This window comes from Trematomus bernacchii, unplaced genomic scaffold, assembly GCF_902827165.1.
Source record: "Trematomus bernacchii unplaced genomic scaffold, fTreBer1.1, whole genome shotgun sequence".
In the NCBI taxonomy this organism is placed as follows: domain Eukaryota; kingdom Metazoa; phylum Chordata; class Actinopteri; order Perciformes; family Nototheniidae; genus Trematomus; species Trematomus bernacchii.
Window position 1 is genome coordinate 771012 of NW_022987342.1, and position 18036 is coordinate 789047.

General features: G+C 38.1%; 1 protein-coding gene across 1 annotated transcript; it reads left to right on the forward strand.

The window, feature by feature from the left end:
* The first annotated feature begins 10989 nt into the window (after positions 1 to 10989).
* On the forward strand, positions 10990 to 15824 carry LOC117480960 (glutaryl-CoA dehydrogenase, mitochondrial-like). The gene is made up of 12 exons (XM_034128379.1): positions 10990 to 11010; positions 11466 to 11575; positions 11776 to 11808; positions 11926 to 12066; positions 12211 to 12273; positions 12750 to 12920; positions 13012 to 13141; positions 13446 to 13662; positions 13764 to 13867; positions 14511 to 14636; positions 14752 to 14912; positions 15324 to 15824. Exons 2-12 carry the CDS (start codon positions 11473 to 11475, stop codon positions 15395 to 15397), a joined length of 1323 nt encoding a protein of 440 aa, XP_033984270.1. The 5' UTR covers positions 10990 to 11010; positions 11466 to 11472; the 3' UTR covers positions 15398 to 15824.
* Positions 15825 to 18036: the final 2212 nt, after the last annotated feature.

Genomic DNA, 18036 nt, shown 5'->3' on the forward strand with positions numbered 1-18036 from the left:
TGAAATGATTGATAGGTCTACTTAATAGGTATAGTATAGGTAAATGTAATGTATGGACTTTGTGAACGACAGATACACACAAGTACAAGACATTATGTGAAAGCCTGTGTTTTGACAGAGACAGGACATTCTCCCAAACAAAAGGATTCTTCTGCCCAACTGCCATGCCTAGCAACCCACAAAATGTCTCCCCCGGTGATGTTGAGCTCCCCATGGACGCCAGCAGCCGCCATGGAAACACCTCAGACACTTCAGGGAGGAGGGGGGAGAAACATAAACCAAGCCCAGTCTGCCTCCAGTGAGGTCACCATGAGCTAACACAGCGTTCAACAACCAACGTGCTCGTCGCTCATTTTCTGAAAAAATATGTTTTACACAGGAAATCAGCCAGGGGAACAGTGAACACAAATGTTTTCAACTGATATCGCTCTTGTGACATAACCAGATTGTGAGATATAACACATCCTGTCACAGAACTGTACGTGTGTTCTGTAAACTAAATGATAATTCACATGATGGAGCCAACTGTCATTTCTTCATTAAGCGCGCAAAGTGGGAGTAAGAGGCGAGGGTAGCTACTTGTTGCCACTCCGTAGTGCTTACATACAGCATGTCTGCTACATCACACACACTACTTACACACACTCTGCCCACACATCACAGAGACGAAACTGACATTAATACCACTACAAAGGCTCCACAGACCTTAGCCATTTAGGTAAAGTGTGTCTTAAACCATTAGAATTAAGGATCTAAACAAGAGCCATTCGTCAATGCAGCAGTCTGACAAGCATGAATTGTTTTCTAAAAGACATTCAAAGCATATAAACCATCCGTTCATCATCTGGCTGGACGGTCACAGTACCTTTTCCATCGTATTTTCTCATTTTCCTCGTTATTTCTGTCTAGATTTCTCGCAGTGTCCTGCTGTTTGGCAGTTCTTTCTTTATGTCGTCTTCCTGTATGAGGTTGTTGTCCTCTAAACTCTAACTTGTCACTTCCTACTTTCTGTGTTTTCTAAGCACTGCCGTAGCACCACGTATTCCCTCTTTCTGTCGGCTAGCTCATCAGGGGAACTGAAAGAAAAACAGTATTTGTTGGGGGAATTAAATGAGGTGTAGCACTATCAACAAAGACTTGCAGCATGTGAACGAATTGCCCCTCCAGGTTAGACTTGCTCCAACTCTGCCTGTTTTTAAATCTCGTTTAAAACCCACTTCTTTTCCCTGGCATTTACAGGCCAGGTATGACACTTGTGCTTTTAAATTTGGGTTTTTATCTTACTGTTACTGTGTTTTGTATTGTTTTTACATCATGTAGGAGAGTTTTTCAGTCTGTGGCTTCTGATCTGGTTTCATTGTCTCGTGTTTTTACATTTGTTTCATGTCCTGTCTGTTTTTTATGTATTTATGCTATGTTTTTATACAGTTGATGATGTACAGCACTTTGTTCAACTCTGTTGTTTTTAATGTGCTATAGAAATAAAATGGATTGGATTGGATGTTGCTAAAATTGCTACAACATCTGACTGAAATCAAAACAGTATTTTACTATGGCAAAATAACAGTTATTTTAGGCTTTAATTCAATCAACTGACTCAATGTGAATAACTGTGTTCACCGTTTCCTTCTGTTTAACAGTTTGCAACTGCAAGCGGAGCAGATGCACTCATCTTGCAGGAGTTATTGACCGTGAAATATCACGCTCATAACACAGTCTGTGTTCTCAGCTTCCTGTTTCTTCTTTAAGCTGTATTTCCCAGCTGCCACCACATCCCCCAATAAGTGTCGCATATTTAAATGTTACATCACTAACTTTCTAAACAATGGACAAAGATTTCTTGAAATGGTTTCTTGCATTGTTAACACAATGATGTGGTTAGGATTATGATGCATTGTGTGTATCTGAGGCTAGATCAGAGATAAGGCATCCTACGTGTTATTTGCTGGCACATGACTCCGCCCACTTACTCTGCCATGTGACAACAGCATGCCATAGGATGAAATACATACTGAGTATTGACCACATTCAAGTGCCTGTTAGAAACACAGTGCCATGTGTCTGCCCAAACACCCTGAACTTACTAAAGCCGTATTCAAGCCCAACAGATACAGGGTTTTTAGGCTCATATAAACATTTAGAGCACGGGTCTTCAACGTTTTAACCTGAAAAAATAAACAAATAAGTGGCCCTCTATTTACTACATATGTATAAAATTGAGTTGCATATTAAGCTGGGCCTACAATAATGTGTCGGGTGGCCAAAGAGACACTTATGAACATACATTTGTACACTGCATATAATGCTAAGCTATTACAATAATGACTTGTAGCTGAGGCTTACAAGTTGTACGTTACGAAGGGGTGACGAACAGTGATTTAGCATGGGTTAAATAGCTCACATGGTTACAAGAGTATTCATGGGTAACAGTTAGACTATCATCTCATTGCGCTAAAAAGCGACTTACGTCTTACAAGCTCTCAATACTGTGGACAACACCCTGAGGAGCAAGGGGTGAAATGTCTTGCCCAAGGACACATCGACATGCTGACTGCAGTGGGTGTCAAATTGGGATTGAACCAGAACCACTGATCTGAAGATGAGTGCACTAATCCACCGTATGTTGTATTTGTGTTACTAAAATGGGAATTTTCCAACATCTTAATAAAAATTTAAAATTAAATTCACAACCTCTGTACTAAAACAAAAGAATATAAAGTTACTAAACATTCTGAGAGAATGTTTGTTAGCAAGGAGAAGTCACCAAAACACTTTCGGTTTCATATGGATTATACAAACAAAAAATAACATTTAAATAGTGACTTTTAAAGGTGCTGGTAGGTGGATTCTGTTTCATTAAAGGTCCCCTATTATACTGTTTTTCATCAATATATATAGGTCTCAGTTATATACAAAACATGTCTCTGAAGTGTTTGGCTCCGTATACCAAACAGATCATTGTAGTTTCAGCCCTGTTTCAAAAGTGCTGATTCTGTGTCTGTTACTTTAGATGAAAATAAGGAGCCACTCCCCTCTGAGAGATATTTGTTAAAAATAAGCACAACAGTGCTCTAGGAGGAGATTCGGGTGATAAGGTGGGGGGGGCTATTGGGGCTATGGTTATTGGCTAATGGTTACACAAGCCAAAAAAAACGTTATGACATCATAAAGTGGCCAAAATCTGATCAGCTCATTTTCAGACAGGTTTTTATATAAATGGATCAGGAGAAAAAGAGAGCAAATGTTTTTTCTTGAAACTTTCAGAATCTCTTTACACAGAGGGGACACATGTTGATGTATAAAAGACATGGAAAAGTGGATTTTGAATAATAGGTGACCTTTAAGACGTAGGAGGCTACCTGGTATTAGCTGTTTCCAACTAGTAATGGAGAATCTATTTTCCCCAAAATGTATCTTTGGTATTTCTATACTACATAGCCTATGTACATCTTATAAGCTAGAATGAAAGATACCAATATGTATGTGTTGATCAGACAAAAGCTTTATGTTTCTTTCAAAAAACAGGCCAAAAATACTGCCTTTTCTTTTTCAATTAATGAGATATTATTGTTATGACAAAAGGTGTACATTTGCACTAGTGAGTGACATAAATAACAGGGAGGTGTGGAGGTGTTAAGTGCTGTGTGTACAGTTTTTGCATAGTATTTATATAAAAGTTTAAAGGGATTCCTGCTGCCATCACTTTGTCTGAATACATTTCCTTTTTCTCTTCACTTTAGAGGATAAACATTGAAAGCGAATTTTCCATTGACCTTTGATTTGCAGAAGCGTCTGTTAAAGTGAGACACACAGCTCCATTAGAGCAGGAGGAACAGGCGTCTCTTTGCCTGCTTTGTGCCATAAAACAATCTCTGATTGTGCTAAAAGCATTCCGGCGCATTTCTCTGGTAAAAGCCTGCCAAAGTCTCGGAAATACAACTGATTGTTTATGGCTCTGGCAAAATTAATGGTTGAGTGGTTTTCTAATTAAATGTCAGTCTCAGTAGTTTAGCCACCTCAAAAAGAGGACTTTTTGAAATGTGGCAGATTTTTTTATTCAGAAGCCCTGATGATGGAAACCCACAGAGCCTGCCAGCCATGTTAGTCTGCATCCTGGTCCATTTGGATATTAATGTCTGACAAACCTTACTTAACCAAACCGTAAAGGTCTTACATTTCCCCAAAACAAAAATATATAATTTTCCTCTCACCTCTATTGCCTTGTGTATCGACCTATTGTGTGTGGCAAATGAGATTTTCTCCAAAATAATGCAACTAGATGGCACTCAGCTTGTGATGTTCAAAAAATAAATCTAAAAAAATTGAACAGCAATGTCTCTTTCCATAAATCATGAGCCGGCTACTCAAGATATTCTACAGACCTTGTTGTTAGCATTTCTTGGAGGAACTATTTTCTTTCCAGCAAATACCACCAACAATCATATCACCATGCAGAAAGTGTGCATCTACCCATGGACAACGGGCTCTCCTGATAATTAACGTTAAAGCTGAGCTGATGGATTGAGTGACATTGCTGTTGAGTCTTTAATATGTGTGTAAGCCACGTGCCAGCCAGTTCCAAATCTCTATCACTCTGCAACTCACACTACAAACTGTTTAAATAGCACTACAGGTTAGAGGAAAAATGTTTTTTTTATATATATATATTCCGTCCCTTTAACACTATTTATGTAAAATATTTATAATATTTTAAGTTAAAAAAGTGATTGCTAAAAAAAAGTGAAGTAATTTGGTCTCGGCTTCTGTAGACAATATGATTTTCAAGTCACGATTTTGTGGTGTGTGTACATGTGTGTGCGTTTAAAGGAAGTGATGATGTCATTACTAATGTGATTCACTAATGGGCCCGGAGGGGTTATCAGATGATCCCCTCCCCGGGTAACTTAATGGGTATGTGGCCAGTGGGGTTGTGTGTGGTTGTGTGTGGTTGTGTGTGTGTGTGTGTGTGTGTGTGTGTGTGTGTGTGGTGTGTGTGTGTGTGTGTGTGTTGTGTGTGTGTGTGTGTGTGTGCACGCAGACATGCATGGAGACATGAGAAACATTCGATCTCCTTTGCTCTGATTCCTGACACTTCTATCTTTCTATTTAGAGCGTGTAGATAAGATGTATAATATATGGGACTCACAGAAATGACTGTATGTTCTCTCCTGCTATCAGCTGTTGGTGCTTCAGCACTGACTTTGACATCTACTTATAATTTGACCTACATACTTATAAAAAGAAATGAGGAAACACATTTAAGTCTCTGTTTGTAGAGATAAATGCTTGTAACTGGTATCCACTGTCTCAGATCACTGACTCTGTACCCTCACAGAAACTGATTACATCAAACAGCAACGGTGGGTCTTACTTTTAAAACTAACAGTCTAAATGTGAAGCGATAATTGTGAAACATTTAGTGTATCTGCATGGGCTCAGTCATGTGTGTGTGGCAATGCATCTGAGAGTTTGCCAAGCTTAATATTGACTGGAAGCCTCTTGACTGTCTGCTGAGCCAAGCGAGGCTGAGCACAGTCGAGGCCTTGCAGGCTGCAGCATGCCTGCATGCACACATCAGCCTAGACAGAAGGGAAATGAAGTATCAACAGTAGTAGGCAACGTGAGTGCTCACAAAGGCCCCACTCTGAAAATAAAAACGGTTTGAATGTGATGTGTGTTTGAATCGTATAAACTTTTATCCCCGGTGTAAAAGGGCTGCATCTTTTTACCTTTCAGCCCTCATGGGGGAGGAAAAAGAGTTGACGTGGTGAAAAGGAAAGCAACAAGGAAATGCTCCACAGTGGGAGCTCCATGGATTGACTGGAGAGGATGTGCTAGCATTTTGGGTGTGGACTGTTGGGAGTATCTTGCATTGTGAAAGAAGTATACTTTAAACCACCACACAGCATTGGTGTCATCTTCCCAATCAAATTCCAGTGTGGAGGCTGTGGTTTGCAATTTGAGCTATGGCTACCCTCCTATACTGACAAGGGGTATTAAAGCAAAGAAAACACTGGTGGGAGAACTTCATGACTACAACAGCTCATATGGGCTGCTAAGTTGAGAAAATGCCTGGGTGGACACATAATAGTGGGCAATTGAGTCATGTCTTTGGCTGGTATAGAGGATGCATTTTCCATAATATGTGCATGCGAAAAAATGAGTGTGAAAAAAAAGCTTTAAAACATATGTGGGGTGTGTTTTTACATGTGTGCAATAATCTGTGTGCATCTATGGAAATGAACATGAATCTATAAAACAGCAAAAAAAACAAAAATTTCCTGTTTTGTTTATGTGTTATTGTTTAAAACCCATAGGTGTGCAGTTGTGGTTTCACTGGAAGCAGTATCTGGTTTGGAGTGCCGGTTGGAAAAATATAACATCCCATTAACGGCATGTTTCTTTCATTCATAATGTATTGTGAAATGGAAATATTAAAGGCTAAAGATGAGAACTCTTGTGAAAAATAACCCGATTTAGGATGACTCCAGATCTGCATGAGGTCCACACCCATCCATCCCTTGCAGTCATTGTTTCCATTTCTTCGTCGGTTTAGAGAAAATCAAAGATCGGTTAGAAAGCAGTTACAAAAACGTTTTCTTACCGTATTTAGGGTCCGGGTTTTTTTTCCTCAGTCTCCATTCTCATACACTTCTCGGCTCCTCGCTGCTGATTAGACGTTAGACAGGACAGTTACCATGGAAATGTCGAGGAAAAAAACTCAATAACAGTAGAAGACCGCTACACAGAGACCATCCCAAACCAAACTGAAGCACACGCACGGCCATTCCCGGGTAACGGGGGAGGAGAGGCAGCCCAATCAGAAAGCAGTTGCCTTCTGACTGACAGCTGCTTCAACAAATCAGCGCGCGCCGGAGTGGAACAAAATCCGTTGGCTTGCCGTTACTTAGTGGAATGTGTGGAGAGTGTAGATTAATGTGTTTCTGATGGATTGTGATATAATGCATAAGGACGTGCTTTTTATTGACATTCTTGTTTCGTTTTTAGTGTGTAAGAGAAAAAACACCTAGTAAATAAAACACCACAGCAGTCCTGAAAAGGGCTATAGGCATATTACATTTTCTAAACTTGCTTCATGCCTGAATTATTTTACCTTATCTCTACTCCACTGTAGCCTATTTTTTGTTGGCCTTTTTAATTTCAGTTGCTGTGGCCACTTAAGGTTTTCCAATATAACCATGATGTTTCATTGTATAGATCAATATTCAAAGTAGTCAAAATAGTTCCTGCAATGAACTTTAAAAGTGTTGTTCACAAGTAAACATTCTATTAATTCTGCATCACCAGTACTATTTGTGTGATAGCCTATTTAGCTGATTATAATTCAGTATAGCCTACAGTAGAAACTTAAATGTCTGTTTTTTTAAAGGACCTTTTATAATTTGGTATTGTATACATTTAGGCTATGTATACAGTAGGAGTATATCTTCCAGAGCAGCACTCCGAGGAGGAAACACTACTTTTTTCTATATAACTCAAGAAATGCTTATCAATAACTACTTACATAAGATAATTAATAGATAAGAAAACAGTTACCATCATGTGAAAACACTTTTATGAGAAGTTAAACTGGTCATAGCAGATATTAAATGACCTCCACTCTTCGGCTCTTGTAGACAAACTACAGCAAATCTGTGATGTAGTCTACAAGAAGATACAACAACAATACAGTCTCTAACATAACTACAACCATAAAAAAAACTCTAGACAACCTTTTAGGAGAGATTATCACATGTTTATACATGTGAAGGTGAACTGTGACAGGTGACTGGTCTGGCCACCAAAGTGTCATGTGGCAGGTGTGCCGGTAAAGTAATGAATAATTGAAAGGTACAACGTGTTATCATGTGTTTAAGAAAATCACCATGAGAGCATTAACAGTATTAAATAACAAACAAATAATACATGTGCCCAAAGTTCCAGGGAACATCTTTCTTTTACATTGTTATTTCATGTTAAAAGCCCACTTGATTTAGAGTATAGGCTGGGGATTGAACCACTAACCTTCCCATTGCTACAAGCAGCTTGACATACTGTAATTAATACATTGACCTGTTCCAATGGAAAACTGCTGAACTTTCATTAAAATATGTTTTAAAAGCTAGCAAAATGACTACAAGCCAAATACAGAGATGTGTTTTACTTGTGTACCACAATGCTGCGTTGATGTGGAATCACTTGTCACGACATAGAAGCTGTTGAAAAAGAAACACGAAAAATTTCAGAAATTTCAAAAATAACATGAATAAAGAATGGCAAAAAACCTAAATTCCAATTGAAATAGGTGTGTCCTACTCGTCCATTGAGCATTATAATGCTGCTTTTATGTGCGGTGACTTGGTCAAATGATATAGAAACTACTTTTCAATAAAAAAATGCTATATTTTAAATAAATATAATAAATATATAATGAAACTTAAATCCAATTAAAAGGAAGTGGTCCAACTCATCTAGACGTATGTTGAAATGCTGCATTGTTATCTGGGTAACATTTCATGGAAGCTTTTGAAAAAAAACACAATGTTTTGTCTTACGTGTCCAGTGTATTTCTATGCTGCATTTGAACTAGGAAACTAGGTAAATCTTCAAAGTAGGAATAATAATAGAAGGCTAAATCTAATGTTCCTATTACTGATTTCAAAGGAAAAACAACAATAGAGCGCAACACGGAGGACCCCTGTGTATATCTATACTTTATATAATCTATAATGGACTTTTGTCTATTCTTTAATTTTTCAAATGTATTCATTTTAAAGTATGGGTGACATCTGGGGGAGAGTTGAATAGTTAAATACTTACTTTTATGATAAGATATAAATATTTGGTATGCTTAAAGTCCATTTTTTAAATCCTACTTACTATAATGAAAGAAAAGTATATACAAACCTTTTGGATTTTAAATGTCATACTACATTTCTGCATATAATTCATGTGTGTATTACAAATATGGAAAAAGGTATTAATGAAATATGTGTTTATTGTATGCCATGCTTGCCTGTGAACACCTAGTCCAAATTTGGTGACATTATTATTATTATTTCCAGAGATACATGCTAATGTTCTATATTATAGTTATTTTACAACAATCCTCTCAACTAGAAATATGTAAGCAAACGGCCAAACATGGTTTTGCTTTGTTCTGCATCGCAAGGGGTATCCCAACTTTTAGGGGCCTTGGCTCTACAATACCACCTATAAAAAAAAGATTTTCCTCACAGAAATCCACCTAGTTACATCATAAGTCACTTACTGATGTTTGGGACAGGCCCTCTGTACATTGCTTCTTATTTTACCAGCCAATGGACTGGAGGCGGTGGGCCAACAACCCTCTACACATCCCGGTGTCAGTACCATATGTGTTCGCCCTACCATATGTGTTCGGGGTCCGTCGCTTACCAATGACGTCACTCCATTGTGATTGGCTGTACGGAATCGTAGTAATCAGCAGCGAACCGCTTCAAACACGTGTATTTCAGTGTATTCACGGCATTCATTTTGTTATTCTACAGTATTATTGTTTTATAGTTATTTGTTAATGTAACCCCAATTGTGTTCTTTGAAATTGAAAAGGATATCGCATTGTGTTTGTTACATTCGTTGCAGTTGTATAGGCTATGTTGTTAAGTGTAATTTTGGCATGTCCTATTTATGGACATGCTTTTATTTGAAGGAGAGTTAGCGCAAGTTGACAGGAAGTTGTTGTTGCTTTGGAAAACAACGTGACAGAGATTAACGGAGAGAAAAGTAATATCTACATATAAAGACGGAGAAAGTAAACGATAACGTTTATGGTTAAGTGTTAGCACCCCCCCGAAGAGGCACAAGCTCTTACGTTGATATTGGAGATTTCAATAAATTCAATTTGAAAAAAAAAACGGGGAAAAAAAACAAAAACGAATATCTGAATAACGAAATTGAAACCCGAATAGTACTCCAACGAACGAATATTAGGATATTTTGGTACAGTAGGGCTGTACCCGAATAATATAATAAAGTATAGTAAATAATAACAAATTCCAGTGTTAGAATTCCATAATTCCATATTCATAAATAAAATGATATGCAAAATAACATTTTCTTGGCTGTGGACTTGTACTCTACTAATATTGTTGAGCTCATGGTAATCTAATTCAATAAACAATAACTGCAATGAACAGATAGCATTTCTGACTCGTAAAATGATTGGATATGGTGTAATTTGGCAAATGATTCTGTGTTGAAAAATGTATATCTTTAAAAACTGCGTTGGTGTATTAGGGCGGGCCATACTAATTTTTCTTGTAAATCGATCGAGAGGGGTGTTCAAATAACGTATTTTGGTGTGTAGAACACAAATCTATTTAGAATGCTTTTATTTTGAAGTTGTTGCTATGGAAACAACATGACGGAGAAAAAAGTAATATCTTCTACATATAATAACGGACAAAGTAAAGAATTAAGTGTATGTTTAAATGTTAGCACCCCCCGAAGAGGCTCAAGCTCTTACGTTGAGTCTGGAGTTTCAATACATTCGGTATTTGACCGTGTAAATGTCCTCTTGGGTACCGTACAGCCAATGCGTGACGTCATTGGTAAGCGTAACGGACCCCGAACACATCTGGTAGGGCCGAACACATATGGTACCTACACCTGTCACACAGCACTGCAATATCCGCCATTTTGAGTGTGGCAACACGCCTCCTGGACCTTTAAACCGTTCGCTAAGCACGGTACAGGAAGCAGCATGAAACACTCACAACAGATAAACCTCTCCAATGTATTTAATGTCATTATTTTCCCACTGCTATAGGCTGGTTGAGCAACTTCCACGCGTTGGTCGTGCATTGCCTCCAGTGTCTCCTGCCTCACCTGTCATGGAGGACAGCAGCTCCCATGCGTCACATTACGTATCGCTGTGACGTTGCTACCGGCGAGATGTTACTTAAGCAACTTTTATAACTCATCGCTGAAAAGTCATAGGATCTCGAGAAACTCACCGTGAGAATTAAGGTACAGTTTAGACAAATCTTTCTTACAAAAAAGTCACAGAAGTGTTATTATTATTGCATGTACGAGTTGATGTAGGGAATGTGAAACGTTGCTCACAAAGTAACAGCATGCTAGTTTGTTTGTAAACAGACTAAAGTTGGATTTTCTTTTAATTTTTTAACCGTATTGTAACCAAGGGTCTATTCTATACTCAACCATCTATTTTAAGACTTGCATAAAGTGATATTAATGCAATAATATTAATTAATGCTCAAACAGAAAGTGTGTTATGAACCAATTAAACTCACTATAGGCTATAGGCTACTGTTCATAGCTAATTAAGGACATTATATTATATTATGTTCTGACAATCTGGGTTTCTCTCACCTGGGAACTCAACCTACTTGAAATGTGCTTTCATTTTGAAATGTAATACCATTTTAATAAATATTTCATCTTGTTTCCACTTTATTCAGAAAACAAATGGCTCTCAGAGGTGCTGTCACCCGTCTGCTCTGCAACAGCCAGAAATGTGCTGCTGTTGCTGCTTCCAGAGCCCAGGGCACAGCTGCAACAGCAATCAAAGGTACAATTATTATCATAGTTATTTTAATATATGTATATTATATTTATAATATAAGTTTAGAGTGATTGTTTTGAGAGACATATCAAACTTCTTCACCTTTGTCCAAAATGAAAAGAAACTCACAGGAAGGCAAAACAGATAAACAGTACTTTTTTAAATGTCTCTAAGGTAAGCACATTTTAATTTTTCTTCCTTTTTAGATGTTGAAGAAATCAAAAAGCCGGCGAAGGCACGTGAGTGAAGTTCTTTTTTAAAAGTCCATCCTGAACTGTCCAGATTTCTTCACACAACCTGTTGTCACATGACACAGTGACATAACCAGTGTGTTTATGTGTATGACCGACCCTCAGCCAAGGTGGCGTTTGACTGGCGGGACGCTCTGAATATTGAGAGTCAGCTTACAGAGGAGGAGATCATGATCCGAGACACCTTCCGTGATTACTGCCAGGAAAAGCTCATGCCCCGCATCGTCATGGCCAACAGACATGAACGTAAGCAAAGCATACAGAGGAATTATGTTTGTTTTTTTACACACTTTTCGAGTTGCAACTGTTAGAATATCTAAGTTGTGCAAAAAGTGTTTGGTTTCTGATTAATATTTGACTGTCAGTTTTTATTTTCCCAACATGCTACAGATTTTCACCGTGAAATTGTCTCAGAGATGGGAGAGTTGGGCGTCTTAGGCCCAACTATTAAAGGTAAAATGAAACAAAGCCTCACCTTCACAATTTCGTACCATGGAATAAAAAATTACTGAAACAAATGTTTAAATAACAATATCTTCCAAACATGTTTAAACTTGTAAAATATGCACCTACATTGTTATAAAACTCAACACCAATAATAGTTTTGTCCTCAGAAATGTTAAGTGTGCAAGTATTCAAAATGATAATAAAAACACACTTGTATTTGACACTGATTTCATGTATTCAAACACAACATAAATGAATATGTAAGATGTTATTACAACATCAATCAGTACATTTCATTACAACATTGGGTTTTATTATTTTTCGATTAGGTCAGGTGCAATTTTTACTAAATCTTTAGGTCTTTTTAAAATTAAAGGAAATTATTTCACCATTGTGTGCTTCAAGGTCTTTACATTTGTTTTCTATATGTTTGTATAAGAATTACTCATAGCTCATTACTTGGTGTTTTATTCACCCTGCAGGGTACGGCTGTGCAGGAACGAGTTATGTGGCGTACGGCTTGATAGCCAGAGAGGTGGAGAGAGTGGACAGCGGGTATCGATCTGTCATGAGTGTCCAGTCTTCCCTGGTCATGCACCCGATCTATGCTTACGGCACGGACGCCCAGAAGGAGAAGTACCTCCCCCGACTCGGTGAGAAATACATTTTCTGCATTGGTATGCTTGAATAAAAAGCAAAAGGACGTACTTACGATCGTGCCTCGTGTTTTTATTTTCCTCGCAGCTCGTGGAGAAATCCTTGGATGCTTTGGCTTGACAGAGCCCAACCACGGCAGTGATCCCAGCAGCATGGAGACCAAGGCCAAATACAACCCCTCCAGTGGTACCTTCAGCGTCAGCGGAGCCAAGACCTGGTGGGTAGTCACATACAAGGAGCGTTGGCTTTCTTGAGTGTTATCTCAAAGCAGAATGGGAGAAATTGAAGATACAGAGTTGTTTAGAGACCAACAATGTGAAAATAACTTCTACTATATGCTAGTATGTATGAAATCTTAACAAATGCTGTAAATCACACTCGTGGGTTAGCTTGTTATTTAAGGTCCAAAACGTTCAATGAAACTTTGGTCCATTCCAAGCGTCAAGCCCTTTGTGAAATACTTGCATATACAGTCATGCAGTTCATGTTTTTCTAGTTCTTCACTCTTCTCTATCTGCTAGGATTACAAACTCCCCAGAGGCAGACATCGCAGTTGTGTGGGCCAAGTGTGAAGATGACAAGATTCGGGGTTTCATTCTGGAGCGTGGAATGAAGGGTTTTGCCACCCCCAAGATTGAAGGAAAGTTCTCGCTGAGGGCATCTGCAACCGGCATGATCCTGATGGATGAGGTGGAGGTTCCCCAGGAGAACCTGCTGCCAAATGTCTCCGGTCTGGCTGTAAGTGGCTGCTCTCTTAGTCCAAGTTCTCTTACATCATTGAGATCAAGTGCTGTGTCTTAAAATCTAACATTTCTTTGGTTATTGACCTTTGTGATCAGGGTCCCTTTGGCTGTCTGAACAACGCTCGGTACGGCATTGCATGGGGAGCTCTGGGAGCTGCTGAATTCTGCTTCCACGCTGCCCGACAGTACACTCTGGACAGGTACTTGACCTTCTGTTAACAGTTTTTGTGTTCAGTCAAGGTAAAGGGATAGTTTGGATTGTTTATAGTCTGGTTGTATGAGGTCCTTATCCATAGTTGGTGTATTACCAGTCCTGCTTTATAGGGGCAGCCGGAAAACTTGATTTAGCCACCTTCAAAAATCAATATCAGTTGATTTGTGTACGCCCGTATTTGAAATATCTTCACTATTATGTGTAATCGGTTGCCATAGTTGAATACAAACATTAAGAGTTTTAAAGTTACACAACACAAACAAAGTAAACCAAACGAAAGGGCTGTCTGATGGCAAGGTAAACCAGTGAAAATGTTACAAATAAAGTTGACAACTGATACTATTTCAAGCAAGGTTTTTTACGAGGCTAACATATGTTTTGCTGCTGCCCCTGTCCAGAGCAGTACATTGTACTCCCGACTTTAGATAAGAACCTCATTCTGCAACACTACAAATAATCACAACTATCCCTTTAAAGCCGAACAACCTAACAGACATAACAAAGTTCAACCTCAGGGAAAAAGTTTAAACATTACCATACTGTGTTTGAATCCAGTTCTCCTCCTGTTATGCCAGCCTCATCTTTTTTTGTAATGGATTGGTTTTCATATCTTTCTTTCCTCCAATCAGAATCCAGTTCGGGGTGCCACTGGCCAGGAACCAGCTGATGCAGAAGAAAATGGCTGACATGCTGACAGAGATCACCATTGGGCTGCAGTCATGTCTGACCCTGGGAAGACTTATTGATGACAAGAAGTGAGTCTTCTCTTACTATCATTACATTGTTAGCGTCTTTTCTGGCTATGTCAGCGGTTGATGCTGTCTTCTAGAAAAAAAAAGTTTGTTTTAATATGTGTTCTTATCCTAATAGAGCAGCACCAGATATGATCTCCATGCTGAAGAGGAATAGCTGTGGCAAGGCTTTGGATATTGCCAGACAAGCCAGAGACATGCTTGGAGGAAACGGCATCTCAGATGAGTACCACATAATCCGTCACGTCATGAACCTGGAAGCCGTCAACACATACGAGGGTAAGCACACACCCAGATACATCTAGTATGCATTTTTTAAATACCGACATAACTCATTATTGTAGTGAAAAAGATGTGAAACTTAGCTGCAATTATTTACCTCAACCACCAGAGGTCAGCAGTGCAGAGATTATGAGAGGTTGATTAAGAAATGCACTTTTTAGAACACTGTCCAATAATAAATCAAGTTTATACATAGCAAACTTTAAACAAAAAATAGAAATTAAACGATCCTGTTGTAATTTGGCAGAACTATTAGTCAAAACAATGTGTATTCTCTTATCTAAAGAGGACTGAGGAAAGTTTGGGAAATGCCAAATCATAGTAACTACTACTCACAAGAGAAGTATTTCCTCATCTATGTGAAAACCACTTGTTGATAAAGGTTTCTCATTGTTCTTTCTTTTATAGGAACTCATGACATTCATGCCTTGATCCTGGGCAGAGCCATCACTGGACTGCAGTCTTTTACTGTTGAAAAGTAAAATGTTGAAATGGAATGACCTGGATTTATACTGTGCTTCCTGTTTCTCATTTGGCAAACCCATATGAGTAAAACATGAAGTGCACTTAATCAGGCTTACATTTTAGCTAAATCCTAAATACCTCATTACATTTATTGTTTAAAAATAGTGATAGGATCTGTCCATCACTGCCTGTTTGGTTCATCTTTGGTGAATATGTTAGGTCAAACTAACTAAGCATTTGGTCCAAACTGTGAGGACAAGTGTACAGTTAATATGTCTGAATATATTTTAGGCAGTGATTAATCCTGGTGCATGTTAAGTTGCAGCAATATGAGTTTTTGTGACAATTAAATATGTAAATAAATGGCTTTAAATTAATGGTAAGATGTGACTGTAGCTGTGATTCAGAATGTAAACATATCTTAATACAGACCTCTGCTCAATTGATAATTGTGTTCTGCTGTCATTTTACATTATCATGTTAGTAATTGTATGACTAAAGATCACACCATCTTAGCTGACTTATTTAAGATATGGTGCAAACTATCAACATCTAAGAACAAAAATAATGTGGTTTATTCCGCTTGTAAGCTATAGTTTTTTAATTGACTCAAAATTCTGAAATTGAACATACATAAACATGGGTTCAGCTTTTGTTTTAGTCTTCTTTGAATGCAATCATTAGCACACATAAAAAGCAATACAATGTTTACCTGGGAATGTTTGATTAAGAAGCCATGTATGAACTGCACACCAGAAATAGGTAGACATTCACATTAGATGTTTGTGGTACTGAAAATGTAACTAATTGCAATTAATAATAATGTTCTATAAGAAAACACAATGTACCGTGTATTCATGGAAAAATAAGAAGAAAAAGGAGTAATCTTTTTTTCGCCAGCATTTGCAAGGCAACTTTTCAGAATACTCAACATAGTAAACCAAAGAGCACATGAACAAACTCAGAACAATTTAACAAATCATGCAGACATCGGAACAATTACTAGTTTTTAGGGTTCTGATGTCTGGCTAATAGCCAAGGCCCCTCTGAGACCTGCCAGTGCATGACTGGCCTCCAGGAGCTCACTGTTGAGCTTAGTGCAGCTCTCCAGCACCTCCGACAACTCCAGCAACTTCACCTGCATCTCATTGCTGTTCTCTCATACACCGTGAACAAGTGCTCCTTCATCTGCTGACACATCTCTGTCACCTAGGGGATTAAATGTAAGGGAAACAAATAAATAAAAAAAGAATCTTAACTAAAATAGAACAGCTGTGGGCAGAGTAAAGGCATCATTTGCCCTTTACATTCAAGCATAACGTGTATTCAGGGCCAAAGTGAAGTTCACAAAAGAGTATTTTTCAAGTATGTAAAAAGATGTACACTAAATGATGATAAAAAATACCTTTGCGACTAACTTGTCCTGGAAGCTGTCCATCACTTTCTGGTCACTAGTGCGGCTGTTGTTAATCTTTTCCACCAGTTCCTGGACTCTCCTGCTGATGTCGGTTACTTTCGAGCTAAGACAGATATTGACAATAGAGAATTCATCATCCTAGAGCAAGTGGACCAAACTGCTACACGAAATATCACTTGAAGTTGATGCAATGGACTGTACTAAACCTGGTATTCTGCTCTTGAATATCAGTCATGCTCAGGCTTGAGGACTTTCCTCTTGGTGACTCGTTGTCTGTGTCTTCTGTCTGTATCATCCAGGACAATGAAACAATTACAATTATTGTATGTATTATTACAAGATGGCTTGCTTACAGTAAACATTTACTGTACAATAATGGTTTCATAGATCACCTAACAGTCAACATCAAATCGTTTTTAAATATATTGACGAACATTTTTAACTTGTGGAAAACTTAAGCAGTTGGGACAATTTAAAAAAAAAACGTTTTTAACACCGTATTTTGTGAGTCCTGGGTCTTTAGATAAATGTGATAATCGGTTACCATTTGGGAATCTTCATGTCCGCTTTTGGGAGTGGACTGTGAGGTGGATGGTAGGTCGTCAAAGTAAAAATCCATGTTGATTTGTTTGACTCTGCAAATCTAAAATAAACAAAACAAAACACACCTGCTAAACATACACAAATAGTGTTGGTAACAAATATTACCCAGTGTTCTGTGCAATGTAACGTTAGTAAAAGAGGATGGCTCAAGTCTAATGAACTACAGCTAACGTTAGCTAACTGACTCCTTTAGCTTAAGCATCCCCCTCTAGGCTGTTAAGTTAAGTGTAACATTACCTTTACGAATACAAACCAAATTATGAATATAGTTATATTTATGATCTTACAAACTTTGCTTATAATATACTTTTCAGAAGACCGGTGCTGTTTGTGTGACGTTTAAGCTTAACTAACTATCTGCACTTTTAGCTGCCGCAGCTAAATGCTAATGTGCTGTCCCGCTAAGGTAACGTTTGTCCCCTGGATTCGTTTTATGTTTATGTTGTCAAATACACATTGAAACTAAAAATAATAATAAAATATATATAATACATTTATAAAGCTACAGTTTAAAAGGAGGAGATGGTCTCACCTTGTTAGCAGAGGTAGAAAGTAGCAACAGCACACTGTAAAAATAACTTACTATAAAGATGTAAACACCTTTAATAAAAAAAAACTAAAAACGCATGAAACCCC

Bases quoted from the DNA above. Each gene is read 5' to 3' on its own strand.
- LOC117480960 (XM_034128379.1), top strand. From the start codon at position 11,473: ATGGCTCTCAGAGGTGCTGTCACCCGTCTGCTCTGCAACAGCCAGAAA. The intron at 11,809-11,925 runs GTGAGTGAAGTT...ACCGACCCTCAG, and splicing joins CAAAAAGCCGGCGAAGGCAC to CCAAGGTGGCGTTTGACTGG. The intron at 13,663-13,763 runs GTAAGTGGCTGC...CTTTGTGATCAG, and splicing joins CAAATGTCTCCGGTCTGGCT to GGTCCCTTTGGCTGTCTGAA.